This window comes from Lynx rufus, unplaced genomic scaffold (genome assembly GCF_022079265.1).
Source record: "Lynx rufus isolate CCGP_SWC_20201006 ecotype Redwood Valley unplaced genomic scaffold, mLynRuf1.p SCAF_4, whole genome shotgun sequence".
Taxonomy (NCBI): Eukaryota; Metazoa; Chordata; class Mammalia; order Carnivora; family Felidae; genus Lynx; species Lynx rufus.
In genome coordinates, this window is record NW_025814856.1 from 81,569,184 (window position 1) to 81,591,271 (window position 22,088).

The 22,088-nt window shown below is 37.4% G+C and overlaps 1 protein-coding gene across 2 annotated transcripts in view; it reads left to right on the forward strand.

Moving 5' to 3' along the window:
* RELN (reelin) overlaps positions 1 to 22,088 on the forward strand; it is a 528,348-nt gene that overhangs the window by 322,077 nt on the left and 184,183 nt on the right. For both annotated transcript variants that reach the window (XM_047096965.1, XM_047096964.1), the window contains exon 12: positions 10,502 to 10,653. In XM_047096965.1, coding sequence (XP_046952921.1) covers positions 10,502 to 10,653 — 152 coding nt within the window. The remainder of the gene's footprint in view (positions 1 to 10,501; positions 10,654 to 22,088) is intronic.

A 22,088-nucleotide genomic window follows, 5' to 3' on the forward strand; every position in this document is an offset into this window, starting at 1 on the left:
ACAGCTACATGCAAAAGAATGAAACTGGACCACTTTCTTATACCATGTACAAAAATAAAGTCAAAATGGATTAAAGACTTGAATGTAAGTTTGAAATCATAAAGTTACTAGAAGAAAACATAAGCATTAAGGTCTTTGACATCGGTCTTAGCAGTATTTTTTGACCAGTCTCCTTTGGCAAGGGCAACAAAGGCTAAAATAAACAGATGGAATTACATAAAACTAAAAGTTCTTGCACAGCAAAGGAAGCCATCAACAAAACAAAAAGGCCGCCTGCTGAATGGTTGAAGATATTTGCAAATTATATATCCACTAAGAGGTTAATATCCAAAATATATAAAGAACCTATGCAATTCAATATCAAAAAAACCCAGGCAACTCAATAATTATTAAAGTTGGATATTATATACATGGGATTTTGCTGTTACTTTTCTTTCTACATTTGCATGTAATGTACATGATAGAGAATAGAGTCAATAATATAATAACTTTGTATTGAGACATATGGTAACTAGACTAATCATGGGAGTATTTTCATGATACATAAAAATATTAAATCACCATGATCTCTACCTGAAGCTAATAGGTTATTCTATGTCGATTATACTTATATTAAAGAAACAAAAACCTTTTCAGACACAAGGGTTCAGAAAGTTTACTACCCCCTGAATCCTCTCTGAAAGAACTACTAGAAGATATATTCCTGGAAATTAATCCAAGAAAAATAGGATAGATTCAAGAAAGAGTTTTGATCAAGGAAAAAAAATTAAAGCTTGTAGCTCAGTCTGAATAAGTATTGATTATTCAAAAGTTTTAATAAAAATTTGGAATTAAGTCCAGATGACCTCAACATGAGGGGTACAGAGGGAGAGTGACAAGAAGAGAAGGAGAATAAGGAAGTAAAATACTGCCAAAGTTCCTAACTTGCTTGGAGTGAGGATACAGATCTGGGATAACTCTTTTTTTTTCTAAGTTTATGTATTTATTTTGAGAGAGAGACCAAGAGAGAGCATTCAGGGGAGTGGCAGAGGGAGAGGGAGTGAGAGAGAGAATCCCACCAGGCTCCATGCAGTTAGTGCGAAGCCTGATGCAGGCTTGAACCCACACACCATGAGATTACAACCTGAGCTGAAACCAGGAGTCGGAAGCTTAACCGACTGAGCCAGCTAGGCGTCCCTGGGAAACTCTTAATGTTAATAATAATAATAAAGTTAACAGAAAACTTTACGTGTAAATACGTGTGTTGAAAAATTAGATTAGCCAAATATAGGCCATAAAACTTCTGAAGCATCAGTGTAACTTAGGACACAGGGAGACTTAGTCTCATACATGCCAGGAAAGTAACAAAGAAAATAAAAAAAGAGTAAATAGAAAACAGAAAGCAACGTGTCAGGAATCAATCTAAACTTATCAGTAACCCAATAAATTTGACTGACTTATATTGATTTATTAAATGATATTTTCGAAGTAAGTTTTTAACAATAAGGTATGTATTTGCAATAACACAAGAAATTGAAAATCAAAGTACAGAAATAAATATACCAGGCAAATGCCACGAAAGAAGGAGGAATATTAAAATCAGATATTTGAATCAGATGAAATAAAATTCAAATTTAAGCTTAAAGGGCTAAAAGGGGACATTTTATGCAACAATATATACGGAACACTTGACACAATGTATCACACATAATAAGCAATCAAAAAACTTAAAAATTAGTTGTTATTCCACCTATACTTGGTGTTGGGAAATGAGGGAAGTGGTGCTCAAAGAAAATTATATTTGAGTTAATTAATGAGATGTAGAAGAAACACAAAGTTGAAGAGGCCAATGAAACCTAAATTAGATTTTCTAAATAAACCAATGAGTGTCATTAAGAAAAAAGACCATATTAGTTTAAATGATAATTGGATATATTTTAAAAGCATGGAAGTGCTAAAATGGATCTGAGTAATCTTGTTGCAAGCTGTTAAAAGACATCTATTACATCTTACTTATTCTGGTTTGCCTTTGGCCTGGTCTCTAACATTGCTTTCTGTTTAAGCAAATTGTTTTTATACTTTATAAATATAAACAGAGGCACTTGGGTAGCTCAGTCAGTTGAGCATCGACCCTTGATTTCAGCTCAGGTCATGATCTCACGGTCCATGGGTTTGAGCCCCATCAGGCTCTGTGCTAATAGCTTGGGATTCTCTCTCTCCCTCTCTCTGTCCCTCCCCTGCTCACTCTCTATCTGTCTCTCTCTCAAAAATATATAAATAAACATTAAAATGTTTTTAAAATATAAACAGTAAAATTTCAAATAATTAAAAAGTAAGTGCTATATTGTTCTGGAGCTCCTTCATAGAAATTCTAAACCTTTAATTTTCAGGACATTTACACGCCATCTTTGCTTTTGGTTTTTACCATCCTTGAGTAGGTTAATAGCCCCCCTCCCCCGCCTCTAAACCAGCTGTCTGTGTGAGCATCCAGAATGTAGTGACTGGCTTCCCTTCCAAGATAGCATCTTCTTTATTGAGGTCACATAGAAAACGAAAATGAAATCGGAATCCTTCCAAATTGATTTAATTTCCGACAGCTTGGTACAACATTGGCCAGTGATTTCTCTGGAAGGTATCAGAGGAGGCTCTTAACACTGAGATGTTTAGATGCTCACTTTTTCGACCTGTCTGTTCTCCACAACCCTTCCTCAGTAGTTCACCTGATAAACACTGGCCACAGGGCACTCCTGAGTATCTAGGAATTTCTGTGAAATAAGAGAACTCTGACACCCCAAGAAGCATGGCTTGGAGTTATCTGTACTCTAAACACATTCAGGAGCATTAGGGAATTGACAACTCCTCAGGCCTATAAAGTATGCTAAGTAGTATAACTATGTATGAATATATTTTGAAATTCAAAAATAGGAAAATGATGGGGCACCTGGGTGGCTCAGTTGGTTGAGCATCTGACTCTTGGTTTTGGCTCAGGTCATGGTCTCACAGTTTGTGAGTTTGAGCCCTGTGTTGGTCTTTGTGCTGACAGCGTAGACCCCTCTCTCTCAAAAATAAATAAATAAACTTAAAAAAAATAGAAAAATGACTAAATATAGTTTGTTTTGGTATATACATAATAAAATATTGTGTGGCTTATTTATAATGAGTTAATAATAGCCTGGAAAATGGGTACATTACTAATGTAAGTGAAAAAAGGCAGAGTACAAAACCATGTATGTAATATTACAACTATTTGGAAATATACATCTAAAAATATTAGAAATAAAGATACTAAAATATTAATTGTGCTTGTCTCTAGGATAGTGTGGTTATGGGTGATTTTTTTGGCACTCTTTTATTTTCCAATTTTTCAGTAATGAGAATACTGGTATCATAATAGAAAACAAATGTCTTTTTTTAATCTTCAAAAAATATTTCCAACTGTATTTCTCTATGTGGGTGTCTTCTCCCAGGCCACAGATATCACTTTTGTAGAGTCTTCCTCTAATTATTATTTTATTTTGAGAGAAAGTGTGAGTTGTAGAGGGGCAGAGAGAAAGGGAGAGAAAAAGAATACCAAGCAGGCTCCACACTATCAGTGCAGAACCCAACATGGGGATCAAGCCCATGAACCATGAGATCATGACCTGAGCCAAAGTCGGACACTTAACTGACTGAGCCACCCAGGCACCCTGAGTCTTCCTCTAATTAAAAATTAAAAGCAGAGGTGCCTGGGTGGCTCGGTCAGTTAAGTATCCGACTTCAGCTCAGGTCATGATCTCACAGTTTGTGAGTTCGAGCCCCGCGTTGGGCTCTGTGCTGACAGCTCAGAGCCTGGAGCCTGCTTCGGATTCTGTGTCTCCCTCTCTCTCTACCCCTCCCCCACTCATTCTCTGTCTATGTCTCTCTCTGTCAAAAATTAATAAACATAAAAAAAATTAAAAGCAACTAGTGGCAAATACTGCACATGATGGAATACCTAGAATTCCAGTATACCAGCAAGACATAGAAGAGATGCTTGGAGGACAAATTTGCTTTCTCATATTTAATTTTGCTGACTTATTCAAAGGTCAGAGAGAGAGAGAGCAGTCTTTAAACTACTAACCTACTTCCAGTTCCCTCCAACTTCCATTGCTTTTCTACTGCCATTCATACCCTATTAAGATAACTGTTTTATAAAGTTGCTCTGAAGAAGCTCTTTCAAGATATATATTATTTAAAAAAACAGCTTGTCTAAGATTATAGAAAAAATTGAGCACAGACAACGGTTTTCTGAAGTCAGCCATGGCTTAGTCTCTGACAGATGATCTACTATAAAGAAACTAAAACGCGAAGTATTATGTGTTTCAGTGGCATTGCTTGCTAAGTGGATCACACCTACAGCTGACTCAAAATGTCTTTCTTAAAATTGAATGTTATCCAGTGGTGGGTGGGGGGAGGAACAAGAAAAGGCAATATAAACTCAGTTAAGCAATTTTATATTGGCTACCTTGTTCCAGAGAAATAGTAGCAAAAATATCTTACATATAACCATTGAACATCAAACCTGTGCATAGACCAACAAGAACAATCTCCATTATGGCCCCTTCAGTGTAAGTTGGTGCTTTTATTAAAAATTGGCTTTAAAATTGTTTAGATTTCTAGGGGCACTTGGGTGGCGCAGTATGTTAAGCGTCCAACTCTTGATTTTAGCTCAGGTCATGATCTCATGGTTAGTGAGTTCAAGCCCTACATTGGGCTCTGTGCTGTGTCAGCACAGATTGTCTCTCTGCCTCTCTCTCTCTGCCACCCTCTCTCTCTCTCTCTCTCTCCCCCCCTCAGAAATAAATAAATAAATATTAAAAAATAATAAAATAAAATAATTTAGAATTCTTTAGAATAATTTGAGCATCTTCTTGCATTTTGTTTTTTTTTATTTTTTTACAGTTATTTTTAGAATGTTTTTTTTTTTTCAACGTTTATTTTTTATTTTTGGGACAGAGAGAGACAGAGCATGAACGGGGGAGGGTCAGAGAGAGGGAGACACAGAATCGGAAATAGGCTCCAGGCTCCGAGCTGTCAGCCCAGAGCCCGACGCGGGGCTCGAACTCACTGACCGCGAGATCGTGACCTGGCTGAAGTCGGACGCTTAACCGACTGCGCCACCCAGGCGCCCCTTTTTTTTTTTTTTTAGAATGTTTTTTTTTTTTTCAACGTTTATTTTTTATTTTTGGGACAGAGAGAGACAGAGCATGAACGGGGGAGGGTCAGAGAGAGGGAGACACAGAATCGGAAATAAATTTTTAATATAATTTATTGTCAAATTGGTTTCCATGTAACACCCAGTGCTCATCCCAACAAGTGCCTTCCTCAGTGCCCATCACCCACTTTCCCCTCTCCCCCACCTCCCCATCAACTCTTAGTTTGTTCTCAGTATTTAAGAGACTCTTATGGTTTGCCCCCCCCCCTTAACTTTCCCCCCTTCCCCTCCCCCATGGTCTTCTGTTGAGAAATTTTTGTTTGTTTTTAAACTATTGAATTGTTTATTTCTCAAACTACAACTCTTCACTATTATAGTAAATTCCATATTTCAGCACTTCACTAGAAACTTCATGGGATAAAATGACCATTGATTGAATTCTGGGACTATAAAAGGAAAGGATGCCTCCTTTTAAAAACACATTAGGGGAGCATCATCTTATATTTTCTAAAAATTCCTCCCTCTTTCCTACCCAGAAGAATTATGTTCCCTCTGACTTAGAATACGTTTCACAAAAATGCTTACAAAGCTAAAGAAGGATTTTATTTAAGCTTATAATTCAAGGTAAGCAGACTGAAGATAGGTTGGCAGTCTGAGTTAATATTGTATGGAGTGGATCTTGTTTTTTCTTAAGCATGTTCATTTTTATTAAAGCAAAACCCACTTGACCATTTAGATAACAAAATAATAAAGCAAGGGGCCCAGGATATTATAGACAAAAATCATAAACAGTACCAAAGACTCATAGATAAAGTACAATTTTTCTTGCAGCTAAGTATCCCCTTGCTTAAAGATTAATTAGTAACACTTGCATATTGTACTGCAACTCTGTCCAGGACTGTTTCTCTGCTAATTATCATATGAAAAAATAAAAATACTCATTATAATTTAGAAATTCATTTGTATTGCCTCTTTGCCTTACTTTAAAACAAAGATAGCACCACGTTTTACAGGGGGGAGAAAAGGAAACTAACACTTATTGAGACTCTGTCATGTCCCAGGCAATACATTCTTTTCTCTAAACATCCTCCAGCCTAGGTTATATTTCTGTCTTATTGGTGAGAAAGCTGAGTGCTTTCACCCATTCTGAAGACAATATTCTTTATTAATGTTATTCCAACAAGAGTGTAAATCAACGTAATGCATGTAATAAAAACCTAAAACAAAATTGAATTTGAGTGAAATACAGGGGAACCAATCGAAGAAAAGAATATTTGAAATGCAGTGCATGCAGGGAAGCTGTCAAATAGAGCTCATCCTTTACCTTCACCTAAGCTGTCATGGTAGAGGGAAAAACCTACATGTGAAGGTTGAGAAGGCTTCAGTCGAAGTGCACACCTTGCTAGACCTCTCAGGGCTCATACTCAAGATAAACCTCATGAATATAAATGAATGTGGAAGGGTCTTTACCCTTCTATGGCACATCCCTTATTAAATAATAGAGAATTTATCCCAAATAGAGACCTTATGAATATAATGAACTTATTTAACCTCAGAGAATTCGTAGAGATTAAAAAACCTTATGAGTTTGGTAAATGTGGGATTTCTTGGCCAGTCTTTATTCTATATCTTAGCTTAAACCTAAAGTCGCCAACTTTAGGTGATCTAATATATTCTGGAAAATATAATAAAACAAATCTTCATAGGTAATGTGAAATGTTTTATTACCTTTAGAGTCTTTTATGCCAATATTTATAAACAAAAAGATGTGTCTGATTAAATTATGGCTTCTATTGCCTGTGTTCATATTCTTACTATTTTTATCAACCTAGAATGAGATAATTTAAGTTGCCATTCTGAATTGTAATACACATAAATTGAATGCCTTTCTTCTTTTTTTTGAAAATTATTTTTTTATTGCAAAGAAGATAGTTAAAGTAAAAATCAAAAGTTCTCCCATGCTAACCCCATTTCTCAGAGTTAAATGTACACACGTTTTTTCAGAAAATTTTCTGTGACCACACACACACACAAACACACACACACACACCACCTGACAGATCACATTTTGTATACTATATTACAACTTGATTTTTTAAAAACTGACAACATTCTCGAATGTATCTTCTAATTAGTAAATATTAATCATTATTTCAAAAAAAAGATGTACCAGTTTATCTAATTGAACCCCTATTGATAGACAGTATTTTAATGAGATAGACAGTATTTTAATGAAAATTTTTGTATACTTGTTAAAGTATTTTTGAAAAATAAATTTCTAGGGATGCTTGGGTGGCTCAGTGAGTTAAGCATCTGACTCTTGATCTTGACTGAGATCATGATCTCACAGTTCATGAGATGGAGCCCTGCGTCGGGCTCTGCTTGGGATTTTCTCTCTCTCTCTCTCTCTCTCTCTCTCTCTCTCTCTCTCTCTCAAAAATAAATAAATATTAAAAAAAGAAAGATAAATATCTAAAAGAGAAAAGGGAAACTAGAGAATCGGATACGTATGGGTACATATACGTACATGTATGTATGTAATTCTCATTTTGATAGTTAACTACCAAATTGCCCTTCAAAGAATAGATCTCATTCTTTTTTTAAGTTTATAAAGGAAATATTTTTTAATTTCAGCTTTCCTCAGGTATCACTGACAAAAAGTTGTGAGAAATGAAAGTGTGCATCGTGATATGTGTATATGTTGTGAAAGAACTCTCTCCATCCAGTTAATTAATACATTCATCACCTAACATTTATCTTTTTTGTGTGAAAAGATTTAATTTCTACTCTCTCATATCGTTCTTAAAAATATTAAACTATGAGCTGATTAAAACATAATTAATTCTATTCTCAAAGCACTCCAACATAGGTGATAGAGAGGTTTCCAGCTAAGAAACTTCTTTAAATTATCTTTGCTTACAAAAATATTCCTCATTTTTTGACACAATAGTGGAAAGTCATACTTTAAAAACCTAAATTACACATCATTGTGACCTTGCTATATCTAAGGAACAGACTTACCTTAAGGCATTTTATTGATTATTACACTTTTTTTTCTGTATTCCAACTTCAACTCACTCTATTATAAATAATAGATATGACTGTATTTATAATAATATAGGGTTCTTTTTTTTGAGTTAGTCATCAAAGCATAAATATAAATTGCTGTGTTGTAGAGGTGTCTCCCCTGTAGGCAGACGTTCCTTCAAATGCAGTTCACATACAACCACATTTACCTCAGGAAAACATAATTTAAACCATACAAAAGTAACACTCCTTTTCAGGGAAATTGTCATGCCTTCGAAGATACTGCTAAAACTATACAACTCTTCAAATACCACTCCTGGCCTCAAAGATTTGGATATGTTATAATTTTACTTCATGTAATTATTAAGAAACGGCCAGGGACCATATCATTTTTGTAACTAGAAAAGACCCACAACTTTGCACCCTTACCAATCTGGACTCTGAAGTGCGGGGAGTGGAAGGCTTCCTCTGCGGTCCCTCAGGGGTACTTTGTCTCCAACTAAGTTTGACCCAGTATTTATACAAATTCATAAAAGAATGAGCTTGTGCTACAACAGGCTTCTACTGAATTTTTAATAAATGTAAGATAATTTATTCAAATCACTGACACTCTTACAAAATGATTTTTTAGATTTATCTCTGCTTCTTTCTCTTCAAAGCAGACTAAACTTACCATTTCACTTGATTATAAATATTTGGGTTTCTAAAGAAAATAACTTCACTTTTTATCTGCCAATAGTTAGAGTGGAAGAAATAAAGACTAATATAGAGTAAAATTAAATATATTGGACTTTAAAATAACGATTGAAAAAAACATATAGTCTGAACATATCTCACACAGCTCTGTCTGTGGTAGATGTCTTGAAAATAATTCATTTAGATTCATCTAGAAGAGTTACTCATTCACAACTGATAATGAGAAAAAGACTACTAATCTCATTTTTCACTTGAATAGAGAAGGTTCTTTGAGTCCATGACAATTCCATCTTTTCAATTCAATTTTTCACTTTAAAAATAAAGCCTAAAAGGAGTCATCATATGCATCATTTATAACCTTAACTTGCTTTGTGGATCAGTAGGCTGAGTGGTTTAATTGGGATAAATGGAGCAAGTAAAAGACCAATGAACCAGTGTGAAATTTTCTTGTATGAGTCAAGAGAGGTTCGTTGTTAATTTACAGTGGTCCAGCACTATTAAGAGCTGCTTCACAAAGTTATTTTTGAGTTTCTTGAATGATTAATATAACCTGTTAAAAAAAATGGGTATTTCCTAAACATCTTGGTTCTAAATATATTATAAACTTAAAATGGTTCAATATAATCATCCTGACATAGTACAGTCTTTAGAATTGTAACTACTAAAATAACAGCAAACTGAGATTCAGAAGATCTCAATTTCAGAGCTAAACAGCAGTTGGCCTTAGGCAAGCTGCTTACCTCTGTGTGTCCTAGTTTCCTCCATCCATGGGAAAGTGAGTTGTGTGAATAGCCATGTCCAGATTAGACATGACCAGAAATAAATACTAAGGAGAAATGAGTTTAAAAATATTAGATATTTTTATTCTCCTCTGTATATCTGAATATATATATATATATATATATATATATATATATATATAGACATGATTTAGTTTAACTCTTGTCTTTTCTTTTTTGGAAAACTTGCTATACTCTTGCCACTTTTACCACTTCACATTCTATAACTAATTTTTAATGTGCAAAATACAAATGCTTATAATTTTTATGATACTGTTTTTTCTGGTTCCTTATTTCCTTAGTTCAAATTTGACCCCCCATCTTGATTCTAAGTACCTTGAGAATAAAGACTATCATGTAGTAGACGTACTATATGTAATACTGATTAAATGTATCCTTCTACAGAAAAATCATAATTGTGATGGTTTAAAAGTCTGTTCATGGAACCCATGGGGGAGGGGAAGGAAAAAAAAAAAAAAAGAGGTTAGAGTGGGAGAGAGCCAAAGCATAAGAGACTGTTAAAAACTGAGAACAAACTGAGGGTTGATGGGGGGTGGGAGGGAGGGGAGGGTGGGTGATGGGTATTGAGGAGGGCACGTTTTGGGATGAGCACTGGGTGTTGTATGGAAACCAATTTGTCAATAAATTTCATATATATAAAAAAAAAACAATCTAAAAAAAAATAAATAAATAAAAGTCTGTTCATTACTTAAGATCTGTTGTACCACATCTTTATTTCAGAATCACTAATTACTAAGTAAATGTTCCTCATTAAAAATAAAGTGTTATGCTCTATAAAGCTTTGACTTAGTATTTCAACTGTTAATGATTCTCATTTTTTTTTAAGGTGGGACATCTTGGGAGCTGTCATTGGTACAGAATGTGGAACAGTAGAATCAGGTTTATCAATGGTCTTCCTAAAAGATGGAGAAAGGAAATTATGCACCCCATATATGGACACCACCGGCTATGGGAACCTGAGGTTTTACTTTGTTATGGGTAGGTACATTTTGAACAGATTTTGTTGACCTAAGGCAGAATCCAGCCCAGCCCCTATTCCTGTGGAAGTAAGATTGTTGTCTAACAACATAAAATGAAATTCATGAAATATGAGTTCTACTGGACGACCAAAAGCTCACACCAGCTTCAGGCCAGCCCTGCTGGAACCATCCTATAAGAGAACTGGTCCTGGCATGCCTTAATAGGCCTGGAGATAAATGCCTTCACTCCACCTCTCCCTCAGTGGTCATAGCTGAAAAGACAAGGGGAGAGAAGCTGAGAACAAATTAACTCCTTGGACAAAGCCCCTGGCTTCCCCCAGAAACAATCATCAAAGCAAGTCATTTGTTTCCATGGATATATCATCATTGCTTAACTGGTTTTTTTTTTTGTGGGAAGCCAAGAAACAAGTTTATAATACTTTAATAATACTCTCAACTTTCTAATATGTGGCAAACACCCAGAGAAAGTGTTTAGAAGTTGTTGTGTTTTTTTCCTCCAGATTATTGTAGAACAAATAAGTGGGTAAACATTTAGAAAAACACCCAGGGAAGAATTAGCGCATTGAAATGTGGGACCTCTCAAATGTATCATGTTAGTTACATATTCTCTCGCTGAATGTCCTTCCAGAAATGTGAGTAGGTGTCACATGCCTTCCTTGTTGATTGACTGGAAAAGCACAGGCAACACCTGGAAGTGAAAGAGGAAATAAACATTTACCACCTTTGAACTTACTTGCAAAGATGTCAGTTCATCAGGACAAACAGGCCCCCTGAGTCCAGGCTTCAGCACTGGCTGTTTATTTCTCTCATACATTCCTCGCTTCCCACAGCTCGGAGTGATATGGGAAACTGTAGATTATGTCATGCTCTGAAACACTGGCTGCTTGATGCTACTTCATTTTTAATGATGATCTGTTTGATAACAGGGAAGTTGTGGATATAAAATATGATAATGTCATCTTCATACATTAAGGATAGCCCCACCTTGACTCTGAAATGGTTTGTATATTGAAAGACCCAGAGTTCATTTTCTTTACCTAATTAGAATTCAAAGTGGCTCTCATTTTATGAAGAGAGATTCCTGGGAAACCTTAACTCTCCCCTCAAAAAAGTTGTAATAAACATTCAGCATGTCAGTACTTCTAATTTTAAACATTTAACCTTTTCACCATTTTGCACATAATATATTTGAATTCTTGCTTTTTTTCATAGTAGATTATGCTACATCAATCCAATTCGGTGCCTTTGTAAGACATCATCATGTTTGTATAAGTGCCTTTGTAGAAAAGATTTAGTCATCTTTAATTCTTTTGGAAACAAAGCAGATTATTAATGAAGCAATTAAAATAATATTGACAATGAGGAAAAAAACTCATCTGAATGAGCCTAAAATACATTATCCCAAATAAAAGCATCTCCATTTTATTTAAAAAATTAATGAATTGCGACTGAATATAGAGCACCAAGCTAGGATATGTGGGGAATACAATTGAAGGTAATAGTGGCACCTGAATCTCAGAGGTGCTGATCAGTGAATGAATACATGCAAGTCCCTTAAAACAGTGCCCAATTGGGGTGCTTGGGTGGCTCAGTTGGTTAAGCGTTTGACTCTTGATTTAAGCTCAGATCATGATCTCAAGGTTCATGAGTTCAGGCCCCACATGGGGCTCACTGTTAATAGCACAAAACCTTCTTGGGATTCTCTCTACCCTTCCTTCCCCTCTACCTTTCAAAATGAATCAACTTTTAAAAATGGGTTAAAAAACATTGCTTAATGAAAATAGGTAAGACCAATATACCTTTTTTATATATTTATAAAAATTACTTAGATCCCTTGCCCACAAGTAACATCTAAAAGTCAGAGATAGACAATTACCATATGATTTCACTCATACGTGGAATTTAAGACACAAATGAGCAAAGGAAAAAGAGACAAAGGAAGAAACAGACTCTTAATTACAGAGAACAAATTGATGGTTAACCAGAGGGGAGGTGAGTGGGCAGATGGGCTAAGTAGGTCATGGGGATTAAGGAGGGCACTTGTCATGATGAGCACCAGGTGTTGTACAGAAGTGTTGAATCACTATATTGTACACCTGAACTAATTTATCACTATATGTTAACTACACTGAGATTTTAAATAAAATGTTTATTTTATTTATTTATTTTGAGAGAGAGAGTTAGAGAACATGAATAGGGGAGGGGCAGAGAGGGAGAGAGAGAATCCCAAGCAGGCTCTTTGCTGTCAGCACAGAGCCCAATGCAGGGCTCAGTACAAACCATGAATTTGTGGCCTGAGCTGAAACCAAGAGTCAGAACCTTAACCGACTGAGCCACCCAGGCACTCCTGGAATTTAAATTTTTTTTACAAAAAGAATGTAGGGGCGCCTGGGTAGCTCAGTTGGTTAAGTGTCCGACTTTCGCTTAGGTCATGATCTTATGGTCCATGAGTTCGAGCCCCGCATCAGGCTCTGTGCTGATAGCTCGGAGCCTGGAGTCTACTTTGAAATCTGTGCCTTCCTCTCTTTCTGCCCCTCCCCCACTCGCACTCTGTGTGTGTCTCTCTCTCTCAAAAATAAATACACATTAAAAACATTTTTTAAAAAGAGAATGTAATGGGCTGTAATGAAATGAAGATGCTATGACAGTGCCAAGGACACTGTAGGTCACTTCCGCTGAGGGATATGAAGAGCAACATTTCATGAGGGAGATGGCATTTGGACTTGTCCTTGAAGAATGGACATAATTTAAACCTTAAGGGATATGAAACTAATAGAACACTGTTCATTATATTTGAATAAAAACTTTAAACACACAAAAAAATTATAACTTACACCTAAGGAATAGATGCAAAAGGAAGATGATAGTTCTCTCAAGAAATAGGGAAATAAGGGACATTTTATTTTATACAAAAGTCAGAATAAAAATTGTAATATAAAAAAATCTGTCCTTACACTTCTGCCATTATATGAATGGGATAGTTTAGAGTCATATTTAAAAATGAAGAGTTAAGAATATTTTTATTTTTTTATTTTTATTTTTTTTATTGATTCAAGTACCAATTTATTTTTTTTCAATATATGAAGTTTATTGTCAAATTGGTTTCCATACAACACCCAGTGCTCATCCCAAAAGGTGCCCTCCTCAATACCCATCACCCACCCACCCTCCCTCCCACCCCCCATCAACCCTCAGTTTGTTCTCAGTTTTGAAGAGTCTCTTATGCTTTGGCTCTCTCCCACTCTAACCTCTTTTTTTTTTTTCCTTCCCCTTCCCCATGGGTTTCTGTTAAGTTTCTCAGGATCCACGTAAGAGTGAAAACATATGGTATCTGTCTTTCTCTGTGTGGCTTATTTCACTTAGCATAACACTCTCCAGTTCCATCCATGTTGCTACAAAGGGCCATATTTCATTCTTTCTCATTGCCACGTAGTACTCCATTGTGTATATAAACCACAATTTCTTTATCCATTCATCAGTTGATGGACATTTAGGCTCTTTCCATAATTTGGCTATTGTTGAGAGTGCTGCTATAAATATTGGGGTACAAGTGCCCCTATACATCAGTACTCCTGTATCCCTTGGGTAAATTCCTAGCAGTGCTACTGCTGGGTCATAGGGTAGGTCTATTTTTAATTTTTTGAGGAACCTCCACACTGTTTTCCAGAGTGGCTGCACCAGTTTGCATTCCCACCAACAGTGCAAGAGGGTTCCCGTTTCTCCACATCCTCGCCAGCATCTACAGTCTCCTGATTTATTCATTTTGGCCACTCTGACTGGCGTGAGGTGATATCTGAGTGTGGTTTTGATTTGTATTTCCCTGATGAGGAGCGACATTGAGCATCTTTTCATGTGCCTGTTGGCCATCCGGATGTCTTCATTAGAGAAGTGTCTTTTCATGTTTTCTGCCCATTTCTTCACTGAGTTATTTGTTTTTCGGGTGTGGAGTTTGGTGAGCTCTTTATAGATTTTGGATACTAGCTCTTTGTCCGATACGTCATTTGCAAATATCTTTTCCCATTCCATTGGTTGCCTTTTAGTTTTGTTGGTTGTTTCCTTTGCTGTACAGCTTTTCATCTTCATAAGGTCCCAGTAGTTCATTTTTGCTTTTAATTCCCTTGCCTTTGGGGATGTGTCAAGTAAGAAATTGCTATGGCTGAGGTCAGAGAGGTCTTTTCCTGCTTTCTCCTCTAGGGTTTTGATGGTTTCCTGTCTCACATTCAGGTCCTTTATCCATTTTGAGTTTATTTTTGTGAATGGTGTGAGAAAATGGTCTAGTTTCAATCTTCTGCATATTGCTGTCCAGTTCTCCCAGCACCATTTGTTAAAGAGACTGTCTTTTTTCATTGGATATTCTTTCCTTCTTTGTCAAAGATTAGTTGGCCATACGTTTGTGGGTCTAGTTCTGGGGTTTCTATTCTATTCCATTGGTCTATGTGTCTGTTTTTGTGCCAATACCATGCTGTCTTGATGATTACAGCTTTGTGGTAGAGGCTACAGTCTGGGATTGAGATGCCTCCTGCTTTGGTCATCTTCAAAATTACTTTGGCTATTCAGGGCCTTTTGTGGTTCCGTATGAATTTTAGGATTGCTTGTACTAGTTTTGAGAAGAATGCTGGTGCAATTTTGATTGGGATTGCATTGAATGTGTAAATAGCTTTGGGTAGTATTGACATTTTGACAGTATTTATTCTTCCAATCCATGAGCACGGAATGTTTTTCCATTTCTTTATATCTTCTTCAATTTCCTTCATAAGCTTTCTATAGTTTTCAGCATACAGATCTTTTACATCTTTGGTTAGATTTATTCCTAGGTATTTTATGTTTCTTGGTGCAATTGTGAATGGGATCCGTTTCTTTATTTGTCTTTCTGTTGCTTCATTATTAGTGTATAAGAATGCAACTGATTTCTGTACATTGATTTTGTATCCTGCAACTTTGCTAAATTCATGTATCAGTTCTAGCAGACTTCTGGTGGAGTCTATCAGATTTTTCATGTATAATATCATGTCATCTGCAAAAAGTGAAAGCTTAACTTCAACTTTGCCAATTTTGATGCCTTTGATTTCCTTTTGTTGTCTGATTGCTGATGCTAGAACTTCCAACACTATGTTAAACAACAGCGGTGAGGTGGACATCCCTGTCGTGTTCCTGATCTCAGGGAGAAAGCTCTCAGTTTTTCCCCATTGAGGATGATGTTAGCTGTGGGCTTTTCATAAATGGCTTTTATGCTGTTTAAGTATCTTCCTTCTATCCCGACTTTCTCGAGGGTTTTTATTAAGAAAGGGTGCTGGATTTTATCAAAGGCCTTTTCTGCATCGATTGACAGGATCATATGGTTCTTATCTTTTCTTTTATTAATGTGATGTATCACATTGATTGATTTGCGAATGTTGAACCAGCCCTGCATCCCAGGAATGAATCCCACTTGATCATGGTGAATAATTCTTTTTATATGCTGTTGAATTCGATTTGCTAGTATCTTATTGAGAATTTTGGCATCCATATTCATCAGGGATATTGGCCTGTAGTTCTCTTTTTTTACTGGGTCTCTGTCTGGTTTAGGAATCAAAGTAATGCGGCTTCATAGAATGAGTCTGGAAGTTTTCCTTCCCTTTCTATTTTCTGGAATAGCTTGAGAAGGATAGGTATTATCTCTGCTTTAAACGTCTGGTAGAACTCCCCTGGGAAGCCATCTGGTCCTGGACTCTTATTTTTTGGGAGATTTTTGATGACTGATTCAATTTCTTCGCTGGTTATGGGTCTGTTCAAGCTTTCTGTTTCCTCCTGATTGAGTTTTGGAAGAGTGTGGATGTTTAGGAATTTGTCCATTTCTTCCAGGTTGTCCAGTTTGTTGGCATATAATTTTTCATAGTATTCCCTGATAATTGCTTGTATTTCTGAGGGATTGATTGTAATAATTCCATTTTCATTCATGATTTTATCTATTTGGGTCATCTCCCTTTTCTTTTTAAGAAGCCTGGCTAGAGGTTTATCAATTTTATTTTTTCAAAAAACCAACTCTTGGTTTCATTGATCTGCTCTACAGTGTTTTTAGATTCTATATTGTTTATTTCTGCTCTGATCTTTATTATTTCTCTTCTTCTGCTGGATTTAGGCTATCTTTGCTGTTCTGCTTCTGTTTCCTTTAGGTGTGCTGTTAGATTTTGTATTTGGGATTTTTCTTGTTTCTTGAGATAGGCCTGGATTGCAATGTATTTTCCTCTCAGGACTGCCTTCGCTGCATCCCAAAGCGTTTGGATTGTTGTATTTTCATTTTCGTTTGTTTCCATATATTTTTTAATTTCTTCTCTAACTACCTGGTTGACCCATTCATTTAGTATGGTGTTCTTTAACCTCCATGCTTTTGGAGGTTTTCCAGACTTTTTCCTGTTGTTGATTTCAAGCTTCATAGCATTGTGGTCTGAAAGTATGCATGGTATGATCTCAATTCTTGTATACTTATGAAGGGCTGTTTTGTGACCCAGTATGTGATCTATCTTGGAGAATTTTCCATGTGCACTCGAGAAGAAAATATCTTCTGTTGCTTTGGGATGCCGAGTTCTAAATATATCTGTCAAGTCCATCTGATCCAATGTATCATTCAGAGCCCTTGTTTCTTTATTGACCGTGTGTCTAGATGATCTATCCATTTCTGTAAGTGGAGTGTTAAAGTCCCCTGCAATTACCACATTCTTATCAATAAGGTTGCTTATGTTTGTGAGTAATTGTTTTATATATTTGGGGACTCCCGTATTCGGTGCATAGACATTTATAATTGTTAGCTCTTCCTGATGGATAGACCCTGTGATTATTATATAATGCCCTTCTTCATCTCTTGTTAAAGCCTTTAATTTAAAGTCTAGTTTGTCTGATATAAGTATGGCTACTCCAGCTTTCTTTTGACTTCCAGTGGCATGATAAATAGTTCTCCATCCCCTAACTCTCAATCTGAAGGTGTCCTCAGGTCTAAAATGAGTCTCTTGTAGACAGCATATAGATGGGTCTTGTTTTTTTATCCATTCTGATACCCTATGTCTTTTGGTTATAGAAAGATATGGGTTTAGAGTCATTGTGATGTCTGTAGGTTTCATGCTTGTAGCAATGTCTCTGGTACTTTGTTTCACAGGATCCCCCTTAGGATCTCTTGTAGGGCTGGTTTAGTGGTGACAAATTCCTTCAGTTTTTGTTTGTTTGGGAAGACCTTTATCTCTCCTTCTATTCTAAATGACAGACTTGCTGGATAAAGGATTCTCGGCTGCATATTTTTTCTGTTCATCACATTGAAGATCTCCTGCCATTCCTTTCTGGCCTGCCAAGTTTCAGTGGAGAGATCGGTCACGAGTCTTATAGGTCTCCCTTTATATGTTAGAGCACATTTATCTCTAGCTGCTTTCAGAATTTTCTCTTTATCCTTGTATTTTGCCAGTTTCACTATGATATGTCGTGCAGAAGATCGATTCAAGTTACGTCTGAAGGGAGTTCTCTGTGCCTCTTGGATTTCAATGCCTTTTTCCTTCCCCAGATCCGGGAATTTCTCAGCTATTATTTCTTCAAGTACACCTTTCAGCACCTTTCCCTCTCTCTTCCTCCTCTGGAATACCAATTATGTGTATATTATTTCTCTTTAGTGCATCACTTAGTTCTCTAATTTTCCCCTCATACTCCTGGATTTTTTTATCTCTCTTTTTCTCAGCTTCTTCTTTTTCCATAATTTTATCTTCCAGTTCACCTATTCTCTCCTCTGCCTCTTCAATCCGAGCCCTAGTTGTCTCCATTTTATTTTGCAACTCATTGATAGCATTTTTTAGCTCCTCCTGGCTGTTCCTTAGTCCCTTGATCTCTGTAGCAAGAGATTCTCTGCTGTCCTTTATACTGTTTTCAAGCCCAGAGATTAATTTTAGGACTATTATTCTAAATTCACTTTCTGTTATATTGTTTAAATCATTTTTGATCAGTTCGTTAGCTGTTGTTATTTCCTGGACGTTTTTCTGAGGGGAATTCTTCCGTTTCGTCATTTTGGATAGTCCCTGGAGTGGTGCGGGACTGTGGGGCACTTCCCCTGTGCTGTCTTGAACAACTTGCATTGGTGGGAGGGGCCGCAGTCAGACCTGATGTCTGCCCCCAGCCCACCGCTGGGGCCACAGTCAGACTGGTGTGTGCCTTCTCTTCCCCTCTCCTAGGGGCAGGATTCACTGTGGGGTGGTGTGGCCCGTCTGGGCTACTTGCACACTGCCAGGCTTGTGGTGCTGGGGATCTGGCGTATTAGCTGGGGTGGATCGGCAAGGTGCACAGGGGCGGGAGGGGCAGGCTCAGCTCGCTTTTCCTTCGGAGATCCACTTCGGGAGGGGCTCTGCCGCACCGGGAGGGAGTCAGACCCGCTGGAGGGATGGATCCACAGAAGCACAGCGTTGGGTGTTTGCGTGGTGCAAGCAAGTTCCCTGGCAGGAACTGGTTCCCTTTGGGATTTTAGCTGGGGGATGGGCAAGGGAGATGGCGCTGGCGAGCGCCTTTGTTCCCCGCCAAGCTGAGCTCTGTCGTCCGGGCCTCAACAACTCTCCCTCCGGTTGTCCTCCAGCCCTCCCGTTCTCCGGGCAGAGCTGTTAGCTTATAACCTTCCAGAAGCCAAGTCCCTCTTGCTGTCGGAACACACTCAGTCTGGCCCCTCTGCTTTTGCAAGCCAGACTAGGGGCTCTGCTTGGCCAGTGGGCCGCCCCTCTGCCCGGCTCCCTCCAGCCAGTCCGTCAAGCACGCACCGCCTCTCTGCCCTTCCTACTCTCTTCCGTGGGCCTCTCATCTGCGCTTGGCTCTGAGACTCCGTTCTGCTAGTATTCTGGCGGTTTTCTGGGTTATTTAGGCAGGTGTAGGTGGAATCTAAGTGATCAGCAGGACGTGCGGTGAGCCCAGCGTCCTCCTACGCCGCCATCTTCCCAGGATCCTCCAAGAATATTTTTAAAAATTTAAGGGTTTGAAGGGAGAAGAGAATGCCAAGCAAAGCCAGTATTTTTGAAAAAAAAAAAAAAAAGCAATTATAAATTTGCATGACATGTTTGAGGCAGGTGAATTTTCCCAGTATAACTGAATGGAAGGATAGAAGGGGAGCAGGAAAAGGGAACCGGAGACGAGTGGTGGTTTTCTTTAATATCAACTAAGAGGAGTTCAGATTCTCTTTCTCTAGGCAGCATGCAGCCATCAGATGATTTCTGTCAGTTCTGTGACACATTCTCATCTGTGTTTTAGAAAGATAACTTTGGCACAAGTGTGAAGGAAAGACTGAAATGGTCAGAAATTAGAGAACAGGAGACCAGTTAATGTTAGGTAGGGTTGCCAGAGTGAAAGGAAGAAAAACAAAATAGCTTTTTAAATTTTTTTTAAATTGAGGTATAATTGACATACAATATCCTATTAGTTTCAAGTGTACATCATAGTGATTCGATAGTTTCATTTAAAAATAATTCCTATGATGAATCTTAGTTACCATCTGTCACCATACAATTATTACAATATTTTTTACTATATTCCCTATGCTGTACTTTTTATCCTCGTGACTTATTTATTTTATAACTGGAAGTTTGTACCTCTTAGTCCCCTCTACCTATTTAAATCTGAATTTCAGATAAAGAACAAATAATTTTTTGTATAAATATTGTTCATGCAATGTATTTTATCTGGCAACACTAAGTTAGGAGACTATTGCACTAGTCCAAGCAACAAAAGAATATGGCAGTGACAGTGGTAACAATGTGAAGGAGGGAACAGAAAATAAGTAGCTGAAGAGAAGGAACCAACAATTGAGGTTCACACCCAAGTGACTATGGGGATTATGAGAACAATATTGGAAAGGACAGAGATTTCTTTCTTGGGTGAGTAGAAGAATGGTACCATTTCCTGAAATAGGAAATGTCCAAAAATAAATAAAGAGTAAATATGGACTAGAAGATTCTGACATTAGATGTGTTGAGGTTGAGGCTTCCAGAAAGCCATATGAAGGTGGAAATTCTCATCAGGGTCTGAATCAGATTTGAAAATCATCAGCATACAGGTGACAGTTGGAGCCACTAGAGTTGCTGTGTTCTCCCAAACAGAAGGCAGAGTAAACAAAGGGCATGAAAAAGGCTCAGAGAGAACCCTCATCTAGTTAAAGGTAGAAGGCATATATATAGACAAAGGATACTGAGAAAGGACATAAAGATATGTGGGAGGAAGGTGCCATTCTGCACTGAAGAAGGAAGGGAAGAGTGTGGTTTGGGGGTGGGGATCAGCAGTGCAGGGAATGCCACAGAAAGGCCACCCAGGATAGGGGCTGAGAGCCCCCCCCACTGACTTCGGAGAGAGTATCCCCCATGGTGTGGTGCATGGGAAACCCAGGTATGTAAAGTTAAAAGAAATAAAGACATGTGTCACTGAAAAAGGACCATTCCTTCAAGAAATTCATCAGCAAATAGAAGAAAAGAAATGGGGTCTAAGATCTTGAGGTTTAGAAAGCAGAATCTAACAAAGGTGGTTTTCACATAGGATAGGATTTAATAGGACAGAACAGTAGGGTAAGATTGGGTAGGATAAGACTGGACCTGTAGAAAGACTTTAAAACTTTGGTAGCTGATGGAGAAGAAAGCAATATGGGAAGAGATCTAAGATTTGGTAGACAATTTATAATGGCACCTTAGGAAAATCAGTGCCTGGTTGTTAATCTAGGGAAGATCATACTCCCTTCCTGTCTGGCCCTGCCTATATGTTCTTCCTGGTTTCATCCCTGGGTTCATATCCATCTACTGTGCCTATTTCTGGAAAATTTGCTCAACTTTCAAAATTCGGTTCTGGTCTGTTTCCTTCATTCATACATTCATTCATTCATTCAACAGAAATTCATGGAGGGCCAGTATCCAACACTGTTCTTAGAACCAGAATGCAGTGAATACGACAAAAATAACCTAACGTACATCATTCATTCATTATTCCTTCAACATATTTATTGAACATCTCCCATAGCCCACACTGTATCTCTTTTCTCTGAATTTTGACTGCAATTATGGCAGCACAATACAGTTTACCACTAATTATCCTCCTTTGGTGTATATTAACCTTGTTTTCTTTGCTAAATTACAAATTTTTTGAGGTTGGGGCCTATTTTCCCTTAAGCCCAATGCCCTATACATAGTAAATAACAAAATCACTTTCCCAATATAAATATCTTAAAAGCTACTTAAAACAGGACTCAAAATATTTTAAAACTGACTGTCCATCTAGTATTTATTGAAATCTTCTATACTCGAATTGCTGTACAAAATGCCCCTTGAGTCATACCTTTCCACAATACATCAAAGCGAATGAAACTGAAGAAGGAATCTGTATCTTTCTGTACGAGCTGCTGTCACAGAAACTTCACAGAACTGATAAATTGCCCCCAGAGGGATCTTTTAGATAAAGTCTGTC